The following is an 18891-nucleotide window of genomic DNA, read 5'->3' as shown; positions in this document are numbered from 1 at the left end:
ACCCAGCTGTCCTGCCGGCCAGCACAGGGCCACTCTGTGGGACCGCACTGATGTGGACACACTGTAGAGAACACTTCTTGGCCGGTGGGAAGTGACCTAGAGGTTCACCTTCCTGGTGCTGAGACCTCGCTCCCTGTATTTCTCCTCCAAGGCGGGTCTCCACTTGCCAGGCCTGTGTTTCAGTGGGTGGTGCTGTTCCTGCATGAACCGAGGAGGGCCTGGTCTTCAGTTCTCTTCTTTTTAATCCAAGCACAATTGTTCTACTACGAAAGTTGCTCCTTGTGTGAGTGAACAGCAATGGGAGAATAGGTTGGCCAGCCCTCTTAGCTCTCCTTTGAGTTGCTTTTGGCCAATAATCGATCACATGCCTCTGCTGGACCGGGTGTCCGTCCCAGGTACACGGGAAAGACTGCTCCGCAGGACTCCCTCCGAGGCCCTGGGCCTGTGCCCTCCTGGGGCTGGCGTGTCACCTATGTGCAAAGGCGGGCACAGGGCTGGCATTCGGCTCGCAGGCCTGAGTTTAGTACGTGCACTCCTGCGGTGTCCTGTGGCACCGGCGGAGGAATTCCAGGCTTACGTGTCAATGATACGCTAGGCCCTGGGAATACAGCAGTGGGGGAGCCAGTCCTTGGCCTAGGAGGCTCACCATCTTGTAGGATGAACAAAGAAACCCCTGGTCACCCTCCCCAGTGTAAGTGCAGAGGCTCCAAGGACCGTGGGAACACCCACAAGGGACATCTGGCCCGCTCAGAGGCTTCAGGGAGGGCTTCCTGGAGGAAGTGGCATCTCAGCTGAGAACAGAAGGAAGAGAGACAGAGGAGTGTTCCTGGGCAGGGCAAACAGCATGTGCAAAGGCCTATGGGTGGGTGGGAGAGCACCCATCACCTCTGCAGAGCCAACCATTCGTTTTAGCTGGGTCCCCGAGTGTGAGTGCAGCGGCGAGTGCTGAGCAGCAGGGAGGTAGGCAGGGGGACCTGGGGTAGGTCTCCCAGGGCCTCGAACACTGGCGGTGAACACCATGGTGAGAGATTTGGATGGTGGCTCAGCCCAGAGAAATGAGGTCACTGAATATTCGCGAATGCATAGATGCTGCTGAGGAGGGTGAGGGGGATTTTAAAAGGGAGTGGCAAGGTTGGGTTCACATTTTAGGATTTCCCTGGTCCCCAGCAGGGTGAGATGGAGGCAAGGCGGGGAGACGGCCACCAAGGCCCTTCCTCCAGGACAGACATGCAGGGCCAGGCAGACGGACGGAGGAGGGTGCATTTGAGAAGAGCCGTTGAGGCATTGGGCCCATAGGACTTGGAGTTGGTTAACTTCCGGGGGCGTCCAGGGAGGGAGGAGGGTCTTGAGTGACTCAGACCTCTGGCTGGCCAACCAGTGGATGCTGCTGACACAGAGCTGGGGACCTCAGGGGGAGAAAAGGTTTGCAGGGAAGACGAACTTGAGGTGCCAGCTGGCTCCCGGCACCAAAGAATTAAGTCAGGAAGACTGAGATCCTGATAGAAACACCCAGAAAGTGAGTGTTCTGGGTCCCTCGCCCGGGACAGGAAGGCGGCACGGCCTCCAGGCCTGCACGCAAGAGTTAACTGGCCACGGGAGCTCTGGCTCTCCCGCAGGCACCCTGCCGTTTGCCTTGGAAACGCCAACAAACGTCTCCCTGGGGACTGGCGGCCCTGGACACACAGTGCACGGGCCAGAGCTAGAGAGTCCCCGTCCCTGGCACCCCCTGGGAGCTGGAGGTGGCGCCAGGAGACGCTCAGCCACGAGTCCAGGGCCACCAAGCGAGAGGGGACCCCGAGGGGAGCCCCGCCCCGAAGCCGGCCCCAGGAGTAGATGGAGAAGGTGCACCCAGCCGGGCCAGGATGAGCCCCGACTCCAGTGCTCCGCATGTGGGGTTCGTGCATGGGGATGTCGGGCAGGAGGGGCGTCCGTGACACCTGCGTCCATCGAGACCCCAGGGATCCGGGTGCTGGCTGGACAGACGTGCAAACCGTCCTTGCTCCATAGAAACCAGCGGCTCCTTGAGATGCGTTGCCAGTGAGAGGCTGGGCCGTGTTTGGGGGTCCCCCCTGGGGGTCCGGGCAGCCGCCGAGAGCGCTGTGCATGTCCAGCCTGCCTGCCTCCGGGGGTGACGGGAAGCGCCGCGGCGTCCCCTTAGCCCCGCTCCCATAAGCCCTTCGTCTGCTGCCGCTTGGGGCCTGGAGTCCCGTGCAGGACCATTTCTGAGCATCTGTGGTCTAAGGGTCTCAGGGGTGGGGGGAGGCCCGCCCACTGCCTGGCGGGGAGACAGAGAGAAGGCATCTTCTGCCGTCTGCAGACAGACGGACAGACGGACGGACGGACCGGCGGGCGGGCGGGCATGAGCAGTGCGGGGGATGTTCAGGGAGGGGCTGCCTGAGGGTGGGAAGGAGGCGGCCTGGGCTGGTCCTTAGCATTTCTGCAGACAGCGGAAAGGAAGAGGGGGCGCCCCGGCAGGGCACAGCTCGGAGTGTCGAGGGGCCCTTTATTGTGCATCCACCCCTCGATCCTGCCGGTGCGCCACTGGGGTTTGGGAAGGGCTGTGCACGGGTCCCCGCAGGACGGGTGGACGCACGAGGAAGTTCCAGGATCGGTTGAGGGCAGATGGGACGCGGTGGCCGCAGGAGAGGGACAGGGTTGGGGCGCCGGCGGGGGCTGCAGCTCAGCCCGTGGTTTATCTGCTCTCCGCTTCTGCCCTCGCCCCCCGTCCCCAGCCAGGCCATCCGAGAGCTGCAAGAGGAGGTGTCTCGGCTCCGTCTGAGGCTGGAAGACAGCCTGCACCAGCCGCCCCAGGGCAGCCCGACGTCCCCAGCGGCCGCCTTCGACCGCCCCGCCCGGCCCCGCGCCCGGCCACTGGACCCCCCAGCTGCCTGGGGCTCCCACTACGGCAGGTGGGTGACCCCAAAACACTCGCCCTTGGGCCCTGGTGCCAGCTGCAGAGGAAAACTTGGCCGCCTCTGGGTCTCTCCAGACGTGTGAACTCACACCCCTCTCCTACTCTCACATTTTTTTTTTTTACTGTGCAATATTTGATGCATGAAATAGCCAACGCGTAATCTGAACTCACCACCCAAGTGAAGCGCAAACATTTCGGGACGTCTGCTCCTTGGCCATACGTCTGTGATGACTTCTCAAACCAGCTCAGTCTTGGTTTCTAAGTGTTTCTAAGGGAGGGCGCTAGGTTCAGGTTTCTGTGGTCATTGTCTCCTTCATCCTTCCCAGAACCCTCCGAGGTATTTGCTGCTCTTTTCCCCTAACAGATGAGGAAACTGAGGGGCAGAGAGCTTGACTCATGAGTCTTTGAGTTCGACGCTCATGCTTTCCCCGGAGGTTGGCTTCCCGGCTGATCATCTTGAAAGTCTGCGTAAAATCTCACCCACTGACATCATCATCTCTCTCTCTCTCTCTCCTTTTTGCTAGTAAATCCACAGAGAGATTGTCTGGTGAGCCCGGGGGTGCGCAGCAAGCTGACCCCGCAGGAAGGCGGCGAGCCAGGTCTTCCTCAGCGCCTCGGGAGATGCCCCAACTGTCCGTGAGTAAGTGGCCGCCCGCCTGGCCTGACTTCTGGAGCCACAGTCTGGGCCTGAGCTCAGTGGTCAGGGACCCCAGAAATAGCCTTAGGAGGAACCCGGAAACGGTTCTGTGTGTCTTGTTTAGCCCGTCGTAGTGCTCTTAATATAAACGCGCTTCCAGCGATAGCCACTGTAAGTCACGCACCTGCTACGTGCAGGGATTTCTCTAAAGGCTTTGTAGGGCCTCCGTCTCCGGCGGTCGGTGCGAGGTGGGTCATGTGACCCACGCCCTGCAGACAAGGACGTGGATGGACGCCCCAAAGTGCAGGGGGATTGCCTGATGGAGAAGGGGAAGGGGGCTCCAGCCCGCCTCCTTCCTTCCTGATGGGGTGACCTCGGCCAGGTCCTTGCCCCGCTCTGTGCCCTGAGAGGGCCAGCTGACCACACAGCGATAATAGCATCTGCCCCCTGGGACGGCCGTGGGGGTGCACGCGCGGCAGGGGCAGCTCGGCACAGGTCAGGAGTCCGTGTGCGTCGGCTGCTGTTACTAAGGGACACACCTGGATGAAAGCCCAAGCTGTGCCTCAGAGCCTGAGCGTGGGATTTGCTCACTCCCTGACCTGTGCGACACCCCCATCCCCATCCTCTAATGCCCCTCTTTTTCCACCCCAGGTTCTGAATCTGAGCCAACCCCCCCGCAGCTGTTCCCTGAGAAGAGCCGGGCGTCCACGGACAGTGCAGAGGCAGCTCGGGACGGAGTGAAAGGAGCAGGGTCGGGCGCCAGGCGGCCCGACAGGGTCACCTTCCGGGGCCAGTACACAGGTGGGCTGCACGACGGTGGGCGGGTGGGGTGGCCCGGCCCCCAGGGAGGACTCCCATCACGGAAGCCTTCCCCACCTCCCCGGGTGCCATTGAAATATCGTCATCTTCCGTGACTTCTGTGACGCAGGGAGCACCGGGGAGGGGCACCTTGATCCCGCCAACAGTTTCTGATGCGTCCCCTGCCGCCGGGGCCCACGTGTGGTTCCGGGGGAGCCCCGTTAGCTGGCCAGTCATACGGAGGGCCATGAAGCACCTGCCGTTTGCAGGGTGGACACCAGATCCCTTAGCCCTGGCCTTCCTTCAGGTCGCATTCCCCAGGGCGCCCTGTGTGTCAGGAACTAGGCTCCCAGCGCCTAGTAAGACTTCACGTGACACACAGTAGGACTTCAGAGCGCGTAACATTCAAACCAGCGTGGACACGGCGCCAACTCTCGTGAGTCTGCGTAGCAGACGATAGCAAATAAGCAATTATAGCAAGTGTGTAAGTCCTAGAGAGTCGATTATAGGTGTGACTGTCACCCCTAGCACGCTGGGAAGGAGGGGCGTTAACCCCAGATCCACGTGGCCAGAGGTGAGAGAGGCCTGTCTGCCCTGACAGCTGAGGGGTTAGAGGCGGGAACGGCGGGCCCCAAGGCGACACACACACACCCAATAGGACTCGGGAGCCCTGCAGGCCCCGGGGAAGAGGAGAGAAGTGATCGGACCCCATTCCGAAGGTATTTGAGACGGAGGGATAGACGAGGCAGCAGGTGACAGGGCGCGGTCAAAACCCAAGCATCTGTCCAACTTCCTAAAAACCTCTAGACCTCTAGCACTTTCCATCTGCCGGGCGCCGGGCTGCGCGCCTCGTGGATGTGGCCCCCAAACCCGTCCTGGGACTGCCCCCGTTTCACAGCCGCTGGGACAACAGGGAGAAGACAGGGCTGACCCCAAGGCCAAGCCGGTCCAATCTACCCCCCCCCCCCCGGCGAGGGGGGGCCCGGGGGCGTAGTGGCCCTGTTAGCCGTTGCTTAGCCGGGCTTCCTGGCCTGCCTCCCGGCCTAACGGAGCTTGGGTTCGCCCACTGCCTCCGCACGTCGGGGAGAGGAGACGCCTCCCCGACCTTCCCAGCCCCGAGCACCCGGAGCTAACTGTCTGCTTTCCTCCCCAGGCCAGGAGTACCGTGTTCTGACCCCCACGTCTGCCCCAAGAGGCGGTGGCACGATCTCCTGTCCCCACTGCCGGCCCCCCAGGACTCAGGACTCAGGTGAGGGGCGGCGCCCGGAGAAGGGGTCAGCTGCCATTTATCAAGCCCCTGCTGTACCAGGGCATGATGCTAAAGGTTTTATGAACGTTAATCCTCACGACCCTGTGAAATAGGTTTTGTCCGTTTGATTATGGTGCCTATTTCACGGGTGAGGAAACTGAGGCTCAGAGAGCTTAAGTAACTTGCCCAAGGGCACTCAGCCTCCTCGTGGCACAGCCCGGGGTTGCACCCAAGCTGTGACGCCGGGGCGCTGGCTCTTCGCCATTACACTGCTTTGCCTTTGCTCAAGTGCCAGCGGGCCTCTCTGTTCATTCATTCACTCAGGCATCGAGCACCGTCCCCTACTGGGCCCCGGGCCTTGGCCCCAAGGAACCCTCAGCTAAGCAGATGGTGACAAGCGATCTGAGCCGGGCTAGGAGAGCACAGGGCGGGCAGGGAGCGGGAACCCCGCCAGGCGGGTGGGAGGCCTTCCAGCTGAGCTGAGGCCTGGAGGGGACGCAGGCCAGCCCTGGGGAGGGGTGTGCGAGGAGGGGGAGGTTGCCCGCTCTCCGCCTGTCCCCTTTGGCCTCCACGGACCGCTGGGGCCTGAGGGGCCGCTGTGGGCCAGTCCCTCGGGAGAAGGGGCCCGTCTCAGGGTGAAGCGCTGGGCTTGGGCGCCCGGGCTTGGGCTCAGACAGCGAGTGCACTGCCCATTCCCCACTCAGACCTTTCGGCAAATCATTCAACCTCTGGGCGCCTCGGTTTTCCGGGCTGTCAAATGGGGGAGCGACGATAGTAGCCAGCCCAGTGGCTCGCTGGCTTTGATACAACACGGCACGAAGGCTCGCCGTATGCTGACTCTCCGTGGCCGGAGGGAAGCTCGGTGCTGACGGAGGTCGGCTGGGGGCTCCAGGCCCAGTGACCCAGACATGACATCTCTCTCCCTCCTCTCCTAGGTGGTACCGTCACCAGGGACCCACGGGGACCGTCTCCCACTGACACTGTGCGATGTCCCCTGTGTGGTCGAGGCGGGTCCTCCCCAGAGACGGATGGCCCAGACTCAGCCCCCAGTGGTAGGGACAGATGCCCACTGTCTCCTCCCAGACAGACCGCCAGCTGTCCTTGATGGGGGCTCGGGGCCCCGGGGTGGAGGTGCTCAGCTGGGGTGGCGGCTCTCCCAGTCTGGGACTGAGCAAACCGGGCGGGCGCAGGACGTGCTTCCCAAAGCGACACGCTCCCCGGGGTGGCCAGCCCTGTTCTCTGCTACATCCTGCCAAGCCGTCAGCCTGTCCCCTCTGCTGTCCCTCCCTCACAGGGCCAGAAAGGGCTGCCGCAAGGAGAAACGCACGCAGAGCCAGCAGCCCCAGCCAGCGGAGCAAGCGCACGGGGTCCCCGGCCCGGCCGCCCCCCGGACTGTGGTATCTGGCTGCAGCGCCCGCAGCGCCAGCCCCTCCCGCCTTCGCCTACATCTCCTCGGTTCCCATCATGCCTTATCCGTCAGCCACTGTGTAAGAACCTTCCTCTCCCACCTTCCTCGCCTACCTGACCCGCTTCATGATTCCCGATCAGACCCGAGCCGGGCAGCTGAGACCCCGGGCGCCACGGCCTCCCGCGTTTCCCCTGCGGGTACAGTGTGCAGAACACCGAGTGCTCCCTGCCTACCACGGAGTGCGCTTGGCCCTGGCCGGGGGTGGGGGGTGGAGGGGCAGCCGTGAAGCAGCCCGGCAGAGGGCCCTGCCCTCTAGGAGCTCCCAGGGGACGTGCAGGGGACTCTTCCCCTTCCCTGTGGGTCTTCCCAGCAAGCAAGTACTTGCACACTCAGTGTTTTCCAATAGGCTTGACTGTTTAGCACAGGTTTAGATGTATAGGGAAGTGGGGCAGGGAGCACAGACACCGCCCCTGCACGCCCCCCCACCCCCGATGCCCTCATTCCTCCCATCTCACTAGCATGTGGCACATTTGCACACTTAGTGGGCCGATGGGAATACGTTATCCCTACTAACTCCCACCGTGTGTTCGGGTTTCTTCAGTCTCTACCTACGCTGCTTTTTCTGTTCTGCGATCCCATCCAGGATGCCACACCGATGCCCCTTAGTTCACTGTCACGGGCCCTTGGGGGCCTCTCTTGGCTGCGACCGTTTCTCAGACTTTTCCTTGTTTTTGAGGCCCTTGAGCTCTGGGGAGCGTACCGGTCAGGCATAGGGCAGGATGAGCACTCCGCGTTTTACGGGGATTTGGCTAGAACACCTGCCAGGAGAGAAGAGGCGCGGCGCTTGAGGCAGAAGTGGTTCGTTGGGCTTTAGAATCGGAGCTGCAGTGGGATCCCGTCTCCCACTCCCTGCTTGCTGGGGCCTCGGTCGAGCTACTCCCTCTCTGAATCTGTTTCCCCATCTGTCAAATGGGGTGACAGTCTCGACCACATACGGTTGTGCGAGGGTCAAACGAGGTGCGTGGCCAGACGCACAGATGTGTGGGGAATTGTGTAGTGCGGTGCCCGCAGGGGCTCGTTGCCCAACGAAAGGGCAGCGCTGTCATCCCTGCAAAGAGCGCCACCGCGGCGCAGTACTGTCATTGGGAAGAAGAAAAAGGAGTCAAGGTGGCTTCCACAGGACAAGCTCGTGCAGCAGGGGAAACACAGCACCCTGTCTGCTGGCGCCAACTATCACCGGCGAGTAGTGTGCCTCAGTTTCCCTCAGTGGAAGATGAGTCAGTCGGGAGTCTTCTTTGTCAGAAGCCCGTGTCTGTGGGCAGCAAGAGGCCAGTGTCGCTATGGGGCCTGGCACTTGGTGGGAGCAGGGGCGCCCGGGGCCACGCGGCCCCCGGCCCCTGTAAGGACTGTGGCGCACAGTGGTTTCTCGCTGCCCTCGGCTGAGTCTGGGAGCTCCTGGGAGCTAGGAGAGGCCTGCATGCTTGGGCCTCACTGGGCGGGAAAGCTTTTGCCTGGAATTCGGTGGCCCCGGGATAAAGCCCCAAGTGCCCACAGTTAGGCCTGGGTCTCTCTGCTGCTGAGGCTGTTCCGTATCCCTCCAGGCTCAGACCTGTGGCAGACCTAACCGGGTTGTGTCCCCACGCCTGGCCCCAGGGAAGGGGAAAGGGCCTGAGCTATAGTGCCCGACAGACCTGGCCCGTGGGGGAGCCACAGGACTGCGGACAGGGGCCACTTTGGTCCTCAGTGCCTCAGTTGTTTCCCCTGTGAAACGGGTTGTGGTAAGGACCAAGTGAGCTAATGCACGGAAAGTCCTCAATACACAGAAGTTGGCCAGGAACCGTAGTCCCGGAGATGCTGCTGGAGGGCGGGCGTGATGCCCTGTTTCTCCCGCGGTCACCTGCAGGACTGAGTGGAAAGCTTGTGGGCCTGTGCTGACACCTGCTGGCCACCTGCCTTCTAGCCCCGGGACCAAAGGCTTTGTAGCTAGAAAGATTTTCTGCTTCTGTTTGGGTAGAGACCGGGCGGGGGGGGCATTGTTGCTTCTGCCTGAGGGGGACTTTGGACAACCTTGAGGCCAGGTGAGCAACAAATTACTGCCAGGGAGGGCTGTGTGGAAACCCAGCAGTTAGAGCAGAGTGTCCCCGAAGGAGGGAGCTGGAGCCAAGAAGCCTATTCATTGGGTCCAGAGACAGGTACTGGCATCCGGGGAGGGTGAGTCCACGGCGCCTCTTCCAGCCTCTGACTCTGAGCTGACGTTTACAGACGCGCTGAGAGTGGCCGGGCGGCGCACAGAGCTTCTTACCTGAATTTTCCTATTGGGTCTATGCATCCTGGGAGGTGGCCCTCGGTGGCTCTGAGGCGGGGGTACAGTCCTTAAAGGGTCAAGCCCCGGGGCCAGCGTCCCGCAGCTGGCTAGGATTCGGGGCAGGCCGCCTGCGTCACTTGGCCCCGCTGTGCCCCGCGTGCCAATGCGTGCAAGACGCAGGACGGTACCCACCCAACAGACAAGCTGCTCAGAGCGCAGCACGCGGTCCCCAGGGGGCCCCGTCCGCTCCGGGCCACGCGCTGCGTCTAGGTGGTTGAGGAGCCGCTGGACCGTTTTCCAAAGTGGCTGCGCTGCTGTGGGTTCCCGCCGGCAGTGCCTGGGCCTTCTCGTTTCTCCAGCTCCTCGCCAACATCCGTCCTTTTGACTGCAGCCACCCCGTGGCCGGCAGGGGACAGGGGCTGGACGTGGCCTCTCCTGCGGTTTGATTTGCATTCCCCCAGTGGCTGATGTTGTTGAGCATCTTTACAGGTGCTTGTCATCCATTTGTGTCTCTTCTTTGGAGATAGAACCCCCCTTCCCCACCCCCCCATACAACAGTGTGGGTTGGAAGAAGCGGAGCATCAGGGGTAAGACCAGAGTTTAAGTTTGCCAAGCAAGACGCCAATGACGGGCTTCTGGCCGAGTCCTCGTCAACTTATCCCTGGTTCATTTTGGCAAAACCCTTTATCTCCTTCCCTCAGCCACTCACTCCGTCCCACAACACGGAGGCCACAACCCTCTTCCCGCCCGTTGCGGGTTTGGTGGCTCTGGCCACGAACCGTAGGCACTCCTTGGAGAAATCCGTGCTTCAGCTCCTGGCTCGCATGCCGTTTTCTCCAGCACTTTAAATGACACCCCACATTCCTGTAGGGCCGGGCCAGGCCGGGAAGGACACCTTGCCACCTGCTGCCCCAGAGGAGTGAAAGCAGACCCTCCCACTCCTCCAGAACCCTAATTCTCATCACGTTTCTCCACCGCTCCCCGCTTGGCAAATGGACCATCTGTTACCTCTCTGATGGAAGGGGTTTGCTACAGAGCCCCGGGGTGATCGTGGTCTCCCTGAGATCCGGCTCTCGGATGAGAGGCCCCGGGAAGGCAGCAGGTCACCAAGTAACCCCAGGGCCTGGCACACGGGCTGGCCCGTACTCTAGGATCGATAAATCTTTATTAAGGGAACAGGTAGATGGAGCTGACCGTCTGAGCACCTGCTCTGGGCCAGGCACTCCCGTTTTACCATCCTTCGTCCTTCCAACACATCCCTCGAAGCAGCTATTTACTATTCCCATTTTCGAGGTGAAGACACTGAGACTCGGGGCCAGTGGCCCAGGTGGGGCCAAACCTGGTGTCCGCGGTCAACCAACGCAGCTGCCTCTCTCCTCAGGTACTACGCGCCCCCGGGACCTACCTCAGCTTCCTCGGCCCAGCCGGCCCCCGCCGAGTGGCCCCCCCCAGCCCCGCCCCGCCTGCCCAGGGCGCCCCGGCACTCCATCCAGCTGAACCTGGAGGACCTAGAGGAGCTCAACAAGGCCCTGAACCAAGCCGTCCAGGCTGCGGAGAACATCCGCTCCACCACCAAGCAGATGAGCCGCTCCCTGTCCGCCGACCTGCGCCAGGCCCGAAGCCTGCGGGGCTCCTGCCTCTTCTGACCTCACTGGAGACTCAGCAACACAGGGTGGCTGGGTGGGCAGGCGGCCTGCTGCTGTCCCCCGGGCCGGGAGGCTGGAGCCACTCCCGAAGGCCCCACAGACCCCTCCTGAGTCTCCTTCTAGCCCAAGCCCTGCCGGCTCCGTGTTCTCAGCGCGGACGGGGGGTGGGGGTGGGCCTGGTCATCGAGAGGAGCAACTTCCCAGGGGACCAGCCCCTGCAGGAAGTGCTGGACCGAGGCCGCCTTCTGCCCAGATGGCCTCTGGGTGGGGAGGGGGGTCTCCTGGTCCTGCACTGTCCACCTCTGGCTAATAATATGTATTTTATATACAGATGGACAGATTTTTTTTTTTAAACTGAGTTTTCCTGGCCTTAGATCCAAGCCAGAAGGCCAAATAAGAAGGGACACGGCCAGGGTCTGTGGTGCAAACCTGCCTCCTGCGACCAGCCACTCCGGAGTAGGCATCTCTGGGAAGGGACGTGGCTGTGCACTTTCCTCCTAGTGACTGGTGGTCAGTAGGGCCCTTCGACGCCATTGAAACGTCCAGATGTCGGGTCCCCAGGATGACGTGCACCCCACTTCTCCGCGGCTGGAGAGGCCTTTCCCGTGGACCTGCTGGGGAGGGAGCCCCCCCGGGGAGGGCCCAGGAAGCTTGTCCCCCATGGTCCCTCTCTGTACCTCATCCCGGCACCCTCGGCTCTGTCCCTGGGATCCCCGTGGCATCAGGCTAGCGGCCAGCGACCTGCCAGGCCCCGCTCTGCAGCCGGGAGGCCACCCCACCTCCGGCTCCCCACCTTGTAGCAGCGCGTACCTCAGCTTCTCTGGAATGTGTATGCATCGGTGATATTTGTATATTTGAGGCATTTAAAAATCTATTTTCGTTATGAGGGCAAATGAAGAAGAATGAATATTGATCTTTTAAAAAAGGAGAAAAGAAAAAAAAATTCCCAAAGCTGCCCACATCTGTGGTGTGTGTCGTCGTCGACTCGTGGTTTCTTGACTCAAATTTGTGGGGCGGAAGATTCGAGGAGGAGGACCCTGACCCTTCCCCCGGGGACACGACCTCACGATGTCTCACTCTGAAGTCTCTCTTGTCACCGCTCTGGCGTTCCCAACCTCTGAGCCTTTCTCCCCAACACCTGCTGGGCCTTCCCTCCTGGGGTCTCTCGTCCGCCTCCCCCATTCACTCCTGCGCCCCACCCCCCACCGCCCACCAGGACACGCTCCCATTGCACTTGTCAGCAGGTCATCATCTGGAGTTGAAAGTGGCAATTAGCCGAGAAGGGATCTCTTGTAGGCTCTGAGCGTCCGAGGCCAGCCCGTGCTGGGTGCCAGCAGGCTGCTGCGGGGCGATGCGGATGGGAATGGGGAGCCCAGGCGGGGCGCAGGGGTGGGGGCCCAGGACGGCGTCCCCAGCCTGTGCCCCGGGCACAGCGTGGCTCCAGCTGTGAGCAAGGGGATGCGGGATCCTGGGCCTGGGCAGCCCGGCTCTCGGGAGGGCCACAGGACTGGGCGTCGGGTGCCCGGGCTCCGATCGGTCACCCTGGCTGGCTGAGGCCACGTGCACGGACCTGCCTGAGCCCCAGGGCCCGCCTGCCCGCCCCCAGGTGGTGCTGCTCCCCTCCCAGGGTGGCCCCCTCGACATCGTCGGGTCTGTGAGGAAGCCGCCCTCCTTGCTGGACTCTCGGCTTCGGGGGGCTCGGTTCTCTTCGCCGCACGAGGTGGGCCTGCCTCCGACACGGCCCCCTCTCGAGGGCTCCAAACGCATTTGCAGGACGGCGGGCTTCTAGGGGCCGATGTCACCCCAGTTTCCTTGTGGGCACCGGACGGGCCCCCCGAGGATGCGTCACGGAGCCCCTCCAGCTGGGCCCCCGGGCCTCTGCGCCTCCCCGTCCCGCCCCTGCCCGGCCACCCTCCTCTCCCTGGGACGCTCACAGCGTCCCCGCCAAAGCCTTTCTGCCTCCAGGCTCCCCAGACGACCAGGGTAACGTCTGAGGTGAGGCCCCTGGTGCTTGGCACCACCACTCGCCTGGCTCCTCGCTGCCCCCACCCCTCATTTCACCTGACTCCCCACCAGAGCCCCTGCCTCGATGTTTCTCCAACCCGTCCTCTCAGATCCTTGGCCTGCAGCTGGAGCAGCAGGTGTTAGCAGCTCCAAAGCTTTCTAGGCTGGCTCAGATGCCCTTTCCAGGAAGCCTTCCCAGCCTTCCGCTGCAGGAGGAACCTCCCCAGGTGCTGGGCTCCCACAGCATTCGGTGCCTATCAGGGTGCGGGCTGTGCTGGGTGTTACAGCGGGGGGCAGGGGCACACCCCGCGGCCAGCCGGGGCCCGGCTCAGGCCGGCAGGCTGCCCCACGTACGAATGAGTGAGCGACTGAATGAGCCAACGACGACCTGCCTGTTACAAATGCAGAAGCTTTATTGATGCAACTGAGACCAAAACCTGAGATGTCCAGAGGGTGGGGGCGTAGGGCTGGGGATGGGCCCCACCGTCCCCAGGGTCCTAGCCCAGCGCCGTGTCTGCCTCCTGTTCCTTCAGCCTCTCCTCCTTGTGCCGCTTCTCCACCGGCCCACACAGATCCTAGAGGGCGGCAAGCGGGGTGCACGGTGACGCGGGTTGAATGGGAAGTATCAGGGAGACTATTAGGCGGGTGATTCTCGCTCACAGCAACAATCCTTGGGGCCGTTTGGGCGAAGCTAACAACCGCAATACCAGCTGCCACCCGCGGGGGTCGGACGGCTGGGGTGTGGCCGCAGTCCTCAGTGGTGATCACCCTCGGGTGTTTCTTTGTCCCGTTCCCGCCACTCCCTCCCCAATCCCTGCCATCCCTCCTCCCTCCCAGGCCTCACCCCCGCCCTGGACGTCCTGCCTGCTTCGCAGGGACTTTTCCCTCCTGGGCCCCCATCCCCGTGGACCTCCAGAAGGCTCAGCCGTCCCTGCCGTGAGGCAGGTGCTTGAAGGTAGGACTTGGTGCCTCAGCGCCGTACGGCCGTGGCTGGCAGCTCTCCCTGTCTGGGCCCCTGGGGCTGCCCCCCACCCCGGGCAGGATCGCCCCGATGCCGGGCACCTCTAGTCCTCCTTGTGTTCACCTTTTTCTCATCGGTGTACGCGATCTCCGACTTGTGCAGGTCCATACATGCGAGAGCTTCGTGGAACACCGTCATTTGCTCCTGGGTCACTTCGGGCTTCCTGGCTGCAGGAGGGAGCAAGGGGGCTGGGTATCCCTGGCGGGGTGCGGCGGGGAGGCCTGGGGTGCTGGGGGCCCAGCTGCAGGGGCAGGCGGTCTGCTGGGTGAGGCCTGGGCGGGGTGGAGGTTGGAGGGGCACCTACTGTACAACGATAGCCCCTTGTGCTGCTCGTCTTTCAGGGAGAAGCCAAGCATGAAGAGCTCAGGATCCTTGGTGAGCAGGAGTATGCCAAAGTTTTCTTTCCCATACTCTAGAGAAGAGAACTCTGGGTGAGGCCGCACGGCACGATGGGTCCTGATCCCAGGCGAGGAACCCCGGGGGCACCCACGGCCACGAGTTCACCCGGGACGCGCACCCCTCGCTCCTCCCGTGTGCCAGGCCCTGCGCTGAGATGTGGAGTCGGGGGAGCCTTATGCGGACCGTGACTGTCAGGGCCTTTCTCCCCATTTTCCAGACAGGAAAGTAAGGCCCAGACAGGGGCCTCGGGGCTGGCTCAGGGCTGTTGGTTTAAGCCCATCAGCATTGGTGTGCCCCTCTGATGCGCCCTCTCTGGGGTGACGGTGGGGGCACGAGTGAGGTCACTGCCTGCCTGACACAGACTGCCACCCTCTGAGCCCAAAGGATAAAGAGTGGTTGAGAGAGGCAGGACTGCAGCCAGCCTTGACTTTGCATTCTAGTCCTAATTATAGGCTGCGTGACTCCAGGGAAACTGCTCGACATCCCAGTGTCTCATCTAATCCCGTAATGTCCTCCTGGGGTTGTTTGTGAGTATTAAGGGATTAATTCTAGTAAAGTACAGCGAACAGCGCCTGGCACATGGAGCGCAGATATGTGGGCAGTCCTTACCGGTTATTGCAGCGTGCGGGCCCCAGGACCTCGGGAGCATGGGCCTGTCCCATGTTCTCCGAGCCTGAGCCCCGGCACTTCCCTGCTTTGGGTGGGCCCACCCGCCCCCCCCCCCCCATGACGCCCAGCAGCCCTCCTGCCCCAGCGCTGGTCCTTACCATATTTGGACACGGTCCCATTCTCCCGCTGGACATTCAGAAAGCTGCTGTTATAGACGCACTGGTTCCCACTAAAGCCAGACAGAAGAGGGGAGAAAAACAGGAGAAATATGGATGATCACTGGTCACTACCATCGAGGGGTTGCAGGCGATTTGTCAACCCTCCCCATTCTGTGGATGGAAAGACTGAGGCCGGGAGGGAGCAGGGACCTGCTCAAGGTTTTCCAGCAGCTAGGAGCAGGTGCCTGGGGCCGGGGGTGAGCCTGCAGGTGGGGGTCTTACATGGTTAGGTACTCTCTGAGCAGGATTGTGTCATCTGTATGGTTGACATCAAAGTAAAAGAAGGCCGCGTGGATCGTTCTAGCCGAGTGATTGAACTCCGGGTCACGGAAGGCCGAGCCCATGTAAAACCACTTGCCAGAGATCTGGGGGGAAGCCAAGAGCCGGATGATGGAGGCCAGGAGCCGGATCCCCCTGCTAGCCAGCGGGCAGGTCTCACCGCAGCCCCCCCCCCCCTTTTGCAGCCAGGGAGTCTGGGGCCCCCGGCGAGGAGCTCACGGTGAGGTTCCTCCTTGCCCAGGACAGAATGTCCCCTCCGAGGGACCTTGCAATGAGGCTTCTGAGTTTGGAAGCAGAAGAATGCTGCCAGAGGCTGGTCGGAATGTCGCCCCGGGACCCGGGAGAGAAATGGGCAGAACCAGGCCAGGCGGCTGACCACAAGCCAGCAGGAGGAAGGGAAGCCCGGGGCGCTGGGGGCCCAGGGACGCACCTGCTCCAGCGTGGCGTTGGTGATAGGCCTCGCCGTGAGGTTGGCGCACCCCGGGCTCTGGGCGTCCAGGAGGGGAAGGAGGCTCAGGGCAGCGAGGGCCCAGGACAGCGCCATGCCTAGACGACGGGTCCCGGAGCCGGCCGGAGCTGGCGGCCGGGCGGCGCAGCGCCCTTTATAACGGGCTGTGTGTGGGCAGAGCCCTGGGGTGCCCTTGTGACACGCTTGCGAAATGCCCCACACGCATCCTTCCCGCCTTTCCGCACAGCCAGCGCTAGCCGAAGCCTCCGCCCAGCCTCGGTGTACTCCGGATCGCTGGCCGGAAGGCCTACCGGGGCCCCAAGGCCTGGCCAGTCAAGGCCAAGGTGGGCGTGGGCTGGAGCGCTTGTTATGAAACCTGTGTGGCAAGCCCTGGGGTGGTGGTTCGGTTTTGTTTTGAGAGCTCTTATGTTCCGTGCCCAATCCGCGTCCCACTTGGGCAGCCAGACTGGGGCGGACCCACCTGTAAATCAATTGCTGAAGGCGATAGTTCCCAGGCTAGGTGGGGTGCGTGGGCGATGGGATGGGGAGCGGGCGGGGGTGAAGGCAAACCTGGATTCTATCCCAGCTGAGTGTGGTAACAGCTGGGAGAGCAAAAGTCCAGTGACGGGGACGGTGGGCAGCAGGCGGCGGGCGGGGGGTGAGGGGGGTGGTTGGTTGCCCAACGCAGCCTGGAAGCGGGGAGCCCGTGAAGCAGTCCCTGGGAGGCAGGGATGCTTCCCAAAGCAGGAGGTGTCTAAGTTATATGTCTATTACCAGTAAAGGCAGCATTACCTGACCGAGCTCCCAACATCTGTAGCGGGAACGTGTGGTCTCCACCGCCTGCCGCGGGTGTCATCACCAGCAGGTCCCCCACCCTGGACAGTGCCCCGCGCTGCAGAATGAGCACGTCCACAGGGAGCGTCCGCCCGGCCGGGACAGATCTTTAGCCCCACGAACAGATACTTCCCCCAAAAAAAGCCTTATCACGTGACGCTTTCAATTCTGTATCCTTATTCATCTCATAGATTCTGGGTCATTTTTCATGTTTCAGTGGAAGTTAGTGGTTGTAGTTGTAATGGACGGATGACCCCATTGTGCCCCTCCCAGCTTCCAACGTCCTTAATGATGTGCTCGCTCTCTGTCTCTGGTCTCTGATTTTATTTTTCCAGCTTTATTGAGCTACACTTGTCTATGACTTTTCACATGGTGAGGTTTCCTCAGATGCTAAGTGTCGTGTCGGAAAAGTGACCAAATCGCCTTCTCAAATTACCCTCCCATTCAAGAGGAAGAAAACCACGTCATGTACAAGACTACAGTGTCATTCAGAATAGCCCAAGACAAGGAACAACAGTTCAGATGCCCGTCCTCGGGAAAATGGGAAACACGCGTCGTGGCGTCTTCATAAATGGACTATTTCTCAGCGATAAAAACAAACTACGGGTGTAGGAGACAACACGAATGACTCGGAAAATCTTAGGCTGGCAAAAGAAGGCAGACTCCATAAGGTACATAGTGTCTGGTCCCATTTAGAGAAAGTTCTAGCATGGACCAAAGGAGTCTACAATGGGAGCTACCAGATCGGTGGTCGCCTAGGGCAAGGAGGCCAGTCTAAGCGCCCAAGGTGGTAAGAGCACTTTCTGGATAAATGGGGTGGTTATGCACATGATGTGCATTGGTGAAAACTCAGAGTTTTAGGCTTAAAATGTGTGCATTTTATTGTATACCAATTATACCTCAATTAAGTTGATTAAAAAAAAATCTCTCCCCAAATGGAGAAGACAAAAAAAAATAATAATGCTGTTTAATGTCCCTTTCTCCACATCCTTGTCAGAAGTGGAATTCACTTTCTTCTTTTTTTTTTTTTTTTTTTGCCAGCTCACTTGGTGTTTTGACTTTGCTCCCATCTGAGTCTTGAAACAAGGATCGGAGCTCGTGGGCAGGGAAGTGCGGAGGTGAGAGAGTGCGTGGCGCGTGAAGGATGTAGGGTCCGTCTGTCCTGTCCGTGAGTCCAGCAGTGGGATGACTGGGGGCTGGGGTGGGGTGGGGTGGGCGGTGCCGGAGAGGTTGGCAGGACCGAGCCTGCAGGGCACAGAAGCCGGGCTGGGGAATTCGCAGTGGACCCTGCAGGCATTAGGAGAAATGGAAAGAGTGAAAGTGGGGCGGAGATGAATGAATAATCAGATTTGCTCTTTAGGAAGATCCCTTTGTCTGCAGAGGGCAGAGGTAGGGGGACAACTTGGGGCTGTCGCAGCAGTGGTCCAGGTGGGAGACAGCAGGACTGGGGACACATTTGAGACACTGCTTGTCTCAAGGAGAAGCTGATGGTTATATGGGGACAGCACCACCACTGCCCCGGGCCACCGGGGCTCCTGCCCAGAGCCCAGAGCTTTAGAGGCTCTCGCATATCGCACACGCATCCGTACCCACGCGGGCACACGTACATGCATGCACGCACAAAACTTATTAAATAACACGGAAGCACCTCTGTCCCTTGGGATCTTGTGCCCTAAACATCCTTCTTCACGACCGATGCTCTTCAGGCCCCAGGGAAACCATTCTTCCCTCTTACACCCTCTCCTTGCATCGCATGTGACAGCCCGATGTCTGGTGAGTAGCGTGGAGAGAAAGGAATGCTTTCTCTTACAGCGGGTAGACGGAGAGCCACTCCCCAGGAGTGAGGGGTCCTCACTGTCACTCGGGGACCCCTCGGAGAGGTGCCCTCCCCTCCCGAGAGCCTCTCCAAGTGGTTCCTCCAAGTGCACCCAGCGCTCCCCCGACACAGTGCGATTTTCTCCGTCGTCTTACATTTCAAGGATGCTTCAGTACCTCCGTGGATTGAGGGTCTGGCCAGCCCTCCCGACCGTGCCCCTCCATCTGGCCCCGGGCACAACGTCGAGACAAGGTTGGCGGAAAATAGAAAAGCGATCAGGGTCACGCAGGATGGTGGTGAAGTATC

General features: G+C 61.3%; 3 protein-coding genes across 5 annotated transcripts in view; 1 reads left to right on the top strand and 2 right to left on the bottom strand.

Annotated features, from left to right (window-relative positions):
• AKNA (AT-hook transcription factor) overlaps positions 1 to 11916 on the top strand; it is a 50722-nt gene extending 38806 nt beyond the window's left edge. For all 3 annotated transcript variants that reach the window (XM_025432235.3, XM_025432234.3, XM_035697228.2), the window contains 7 exons: positions 2733 to 2909; positions 3439 to 3554; positions 4203 to 4352; positions 5503 to 5598; positions 6534 to 6650; positions 6893 to 7085; positions 10693 to 11916. In XM_025432235.3, coding sequence (XP_025288020.3) covers positions 2733 to 2909; positions 3439 to 3554; positions 4203 to 4352; positions 5503 to 5598; positions 6534 to 6650; positions 6893 to 7085; positions 10693 to 10957 — 1114 coding nt within the window. In that variant the 3' untranslated portion in view covers positions 10958 to 11916. The remainder of the gene's footprint in view (positions 1 to 2732; positions 2910 to 3438; positions 3555 to 4202; positions 4353 to 5502; positions 5599 to 6533; positions 6651 to 6892; positions 7086 to 10692) is intronic.
• ATP6V1G1 (ATPase H+ transporting V1 subunit G1) overlaps positions 1 to 18891 on the bottom strand; it is a 247032-nt gene that overhangs the window by 185866 nt on the left and 42275 nt on the right. The gene's annotated exons all lie outside the window — the stretch shown is intronic.
• LOC112650396 (alpha-1-acid glycoprotein 1-like) lies at positions 13351 to 16079 on the bottom strand. Its single transcript, XM_025433119.3, has 6 exons — positions 15918 to 16079; positions 15431 to 15573; positions 15149 to 15219; positions 14287 to 14394; positions 14046 to 14149; positions 13351 to 13536 (listed from the first exon to the last, which is right to left on the bottom strand). The coding sequence occupies exons 1-6, from the start codon at positions 16029 to 16031 to the stop codon at positions 13459 to 13461; spliced, it is 618 nt and encodes a 205-aa protein (XP_025288904.1). The 5' UTR covers positions 16032 to 16079; the 3' UTR covers positions 13351 to 13458.

The sequence above is a fragment of the Canis lupus genome, chromosome 11, assembly GCF_003254725.2.
Source record: "Canis lupus dingo isolate Sandy chromosome 11, ASM325472v2, whole genome shotgun sequence".
Classification (NCBI taxonomy): Eukaryota; Metazoa; Chordata; class Mammalia; order Carnivora; family Canidae; genus Canis; species Canis lupus.
Note: the sequence above shows the minus strand (reverse complement) of the source record. Positions and strands in the feature narration are given on the sequence as shown.

Bases quoted from the DNA above. Each gene is read 5' to 3' on its own strand.
- LOC112650396 (XM_025433119.3), bottom strand. From the start codon at position 16,031: ATGGCGCTGTCCTGGGCCCTCGCTGCCCTGAGCCTCCTTCCCCTCCTG. The intron at 14,395-15,148 runs GTAAGGACCAGC...TCTCTTCTCTAG, and splicing joins TGGGACCGTGTCCAAATATG to AGTATGGGAAAGAAAACTTT. The intron at 13,537-14,045 runs GTGAACACAAGG...GCCGCCCTCTAG, and splicing joins CGTACACCGATGAGAAAAAG to GATCTGTGTGGGCCGGTGGA.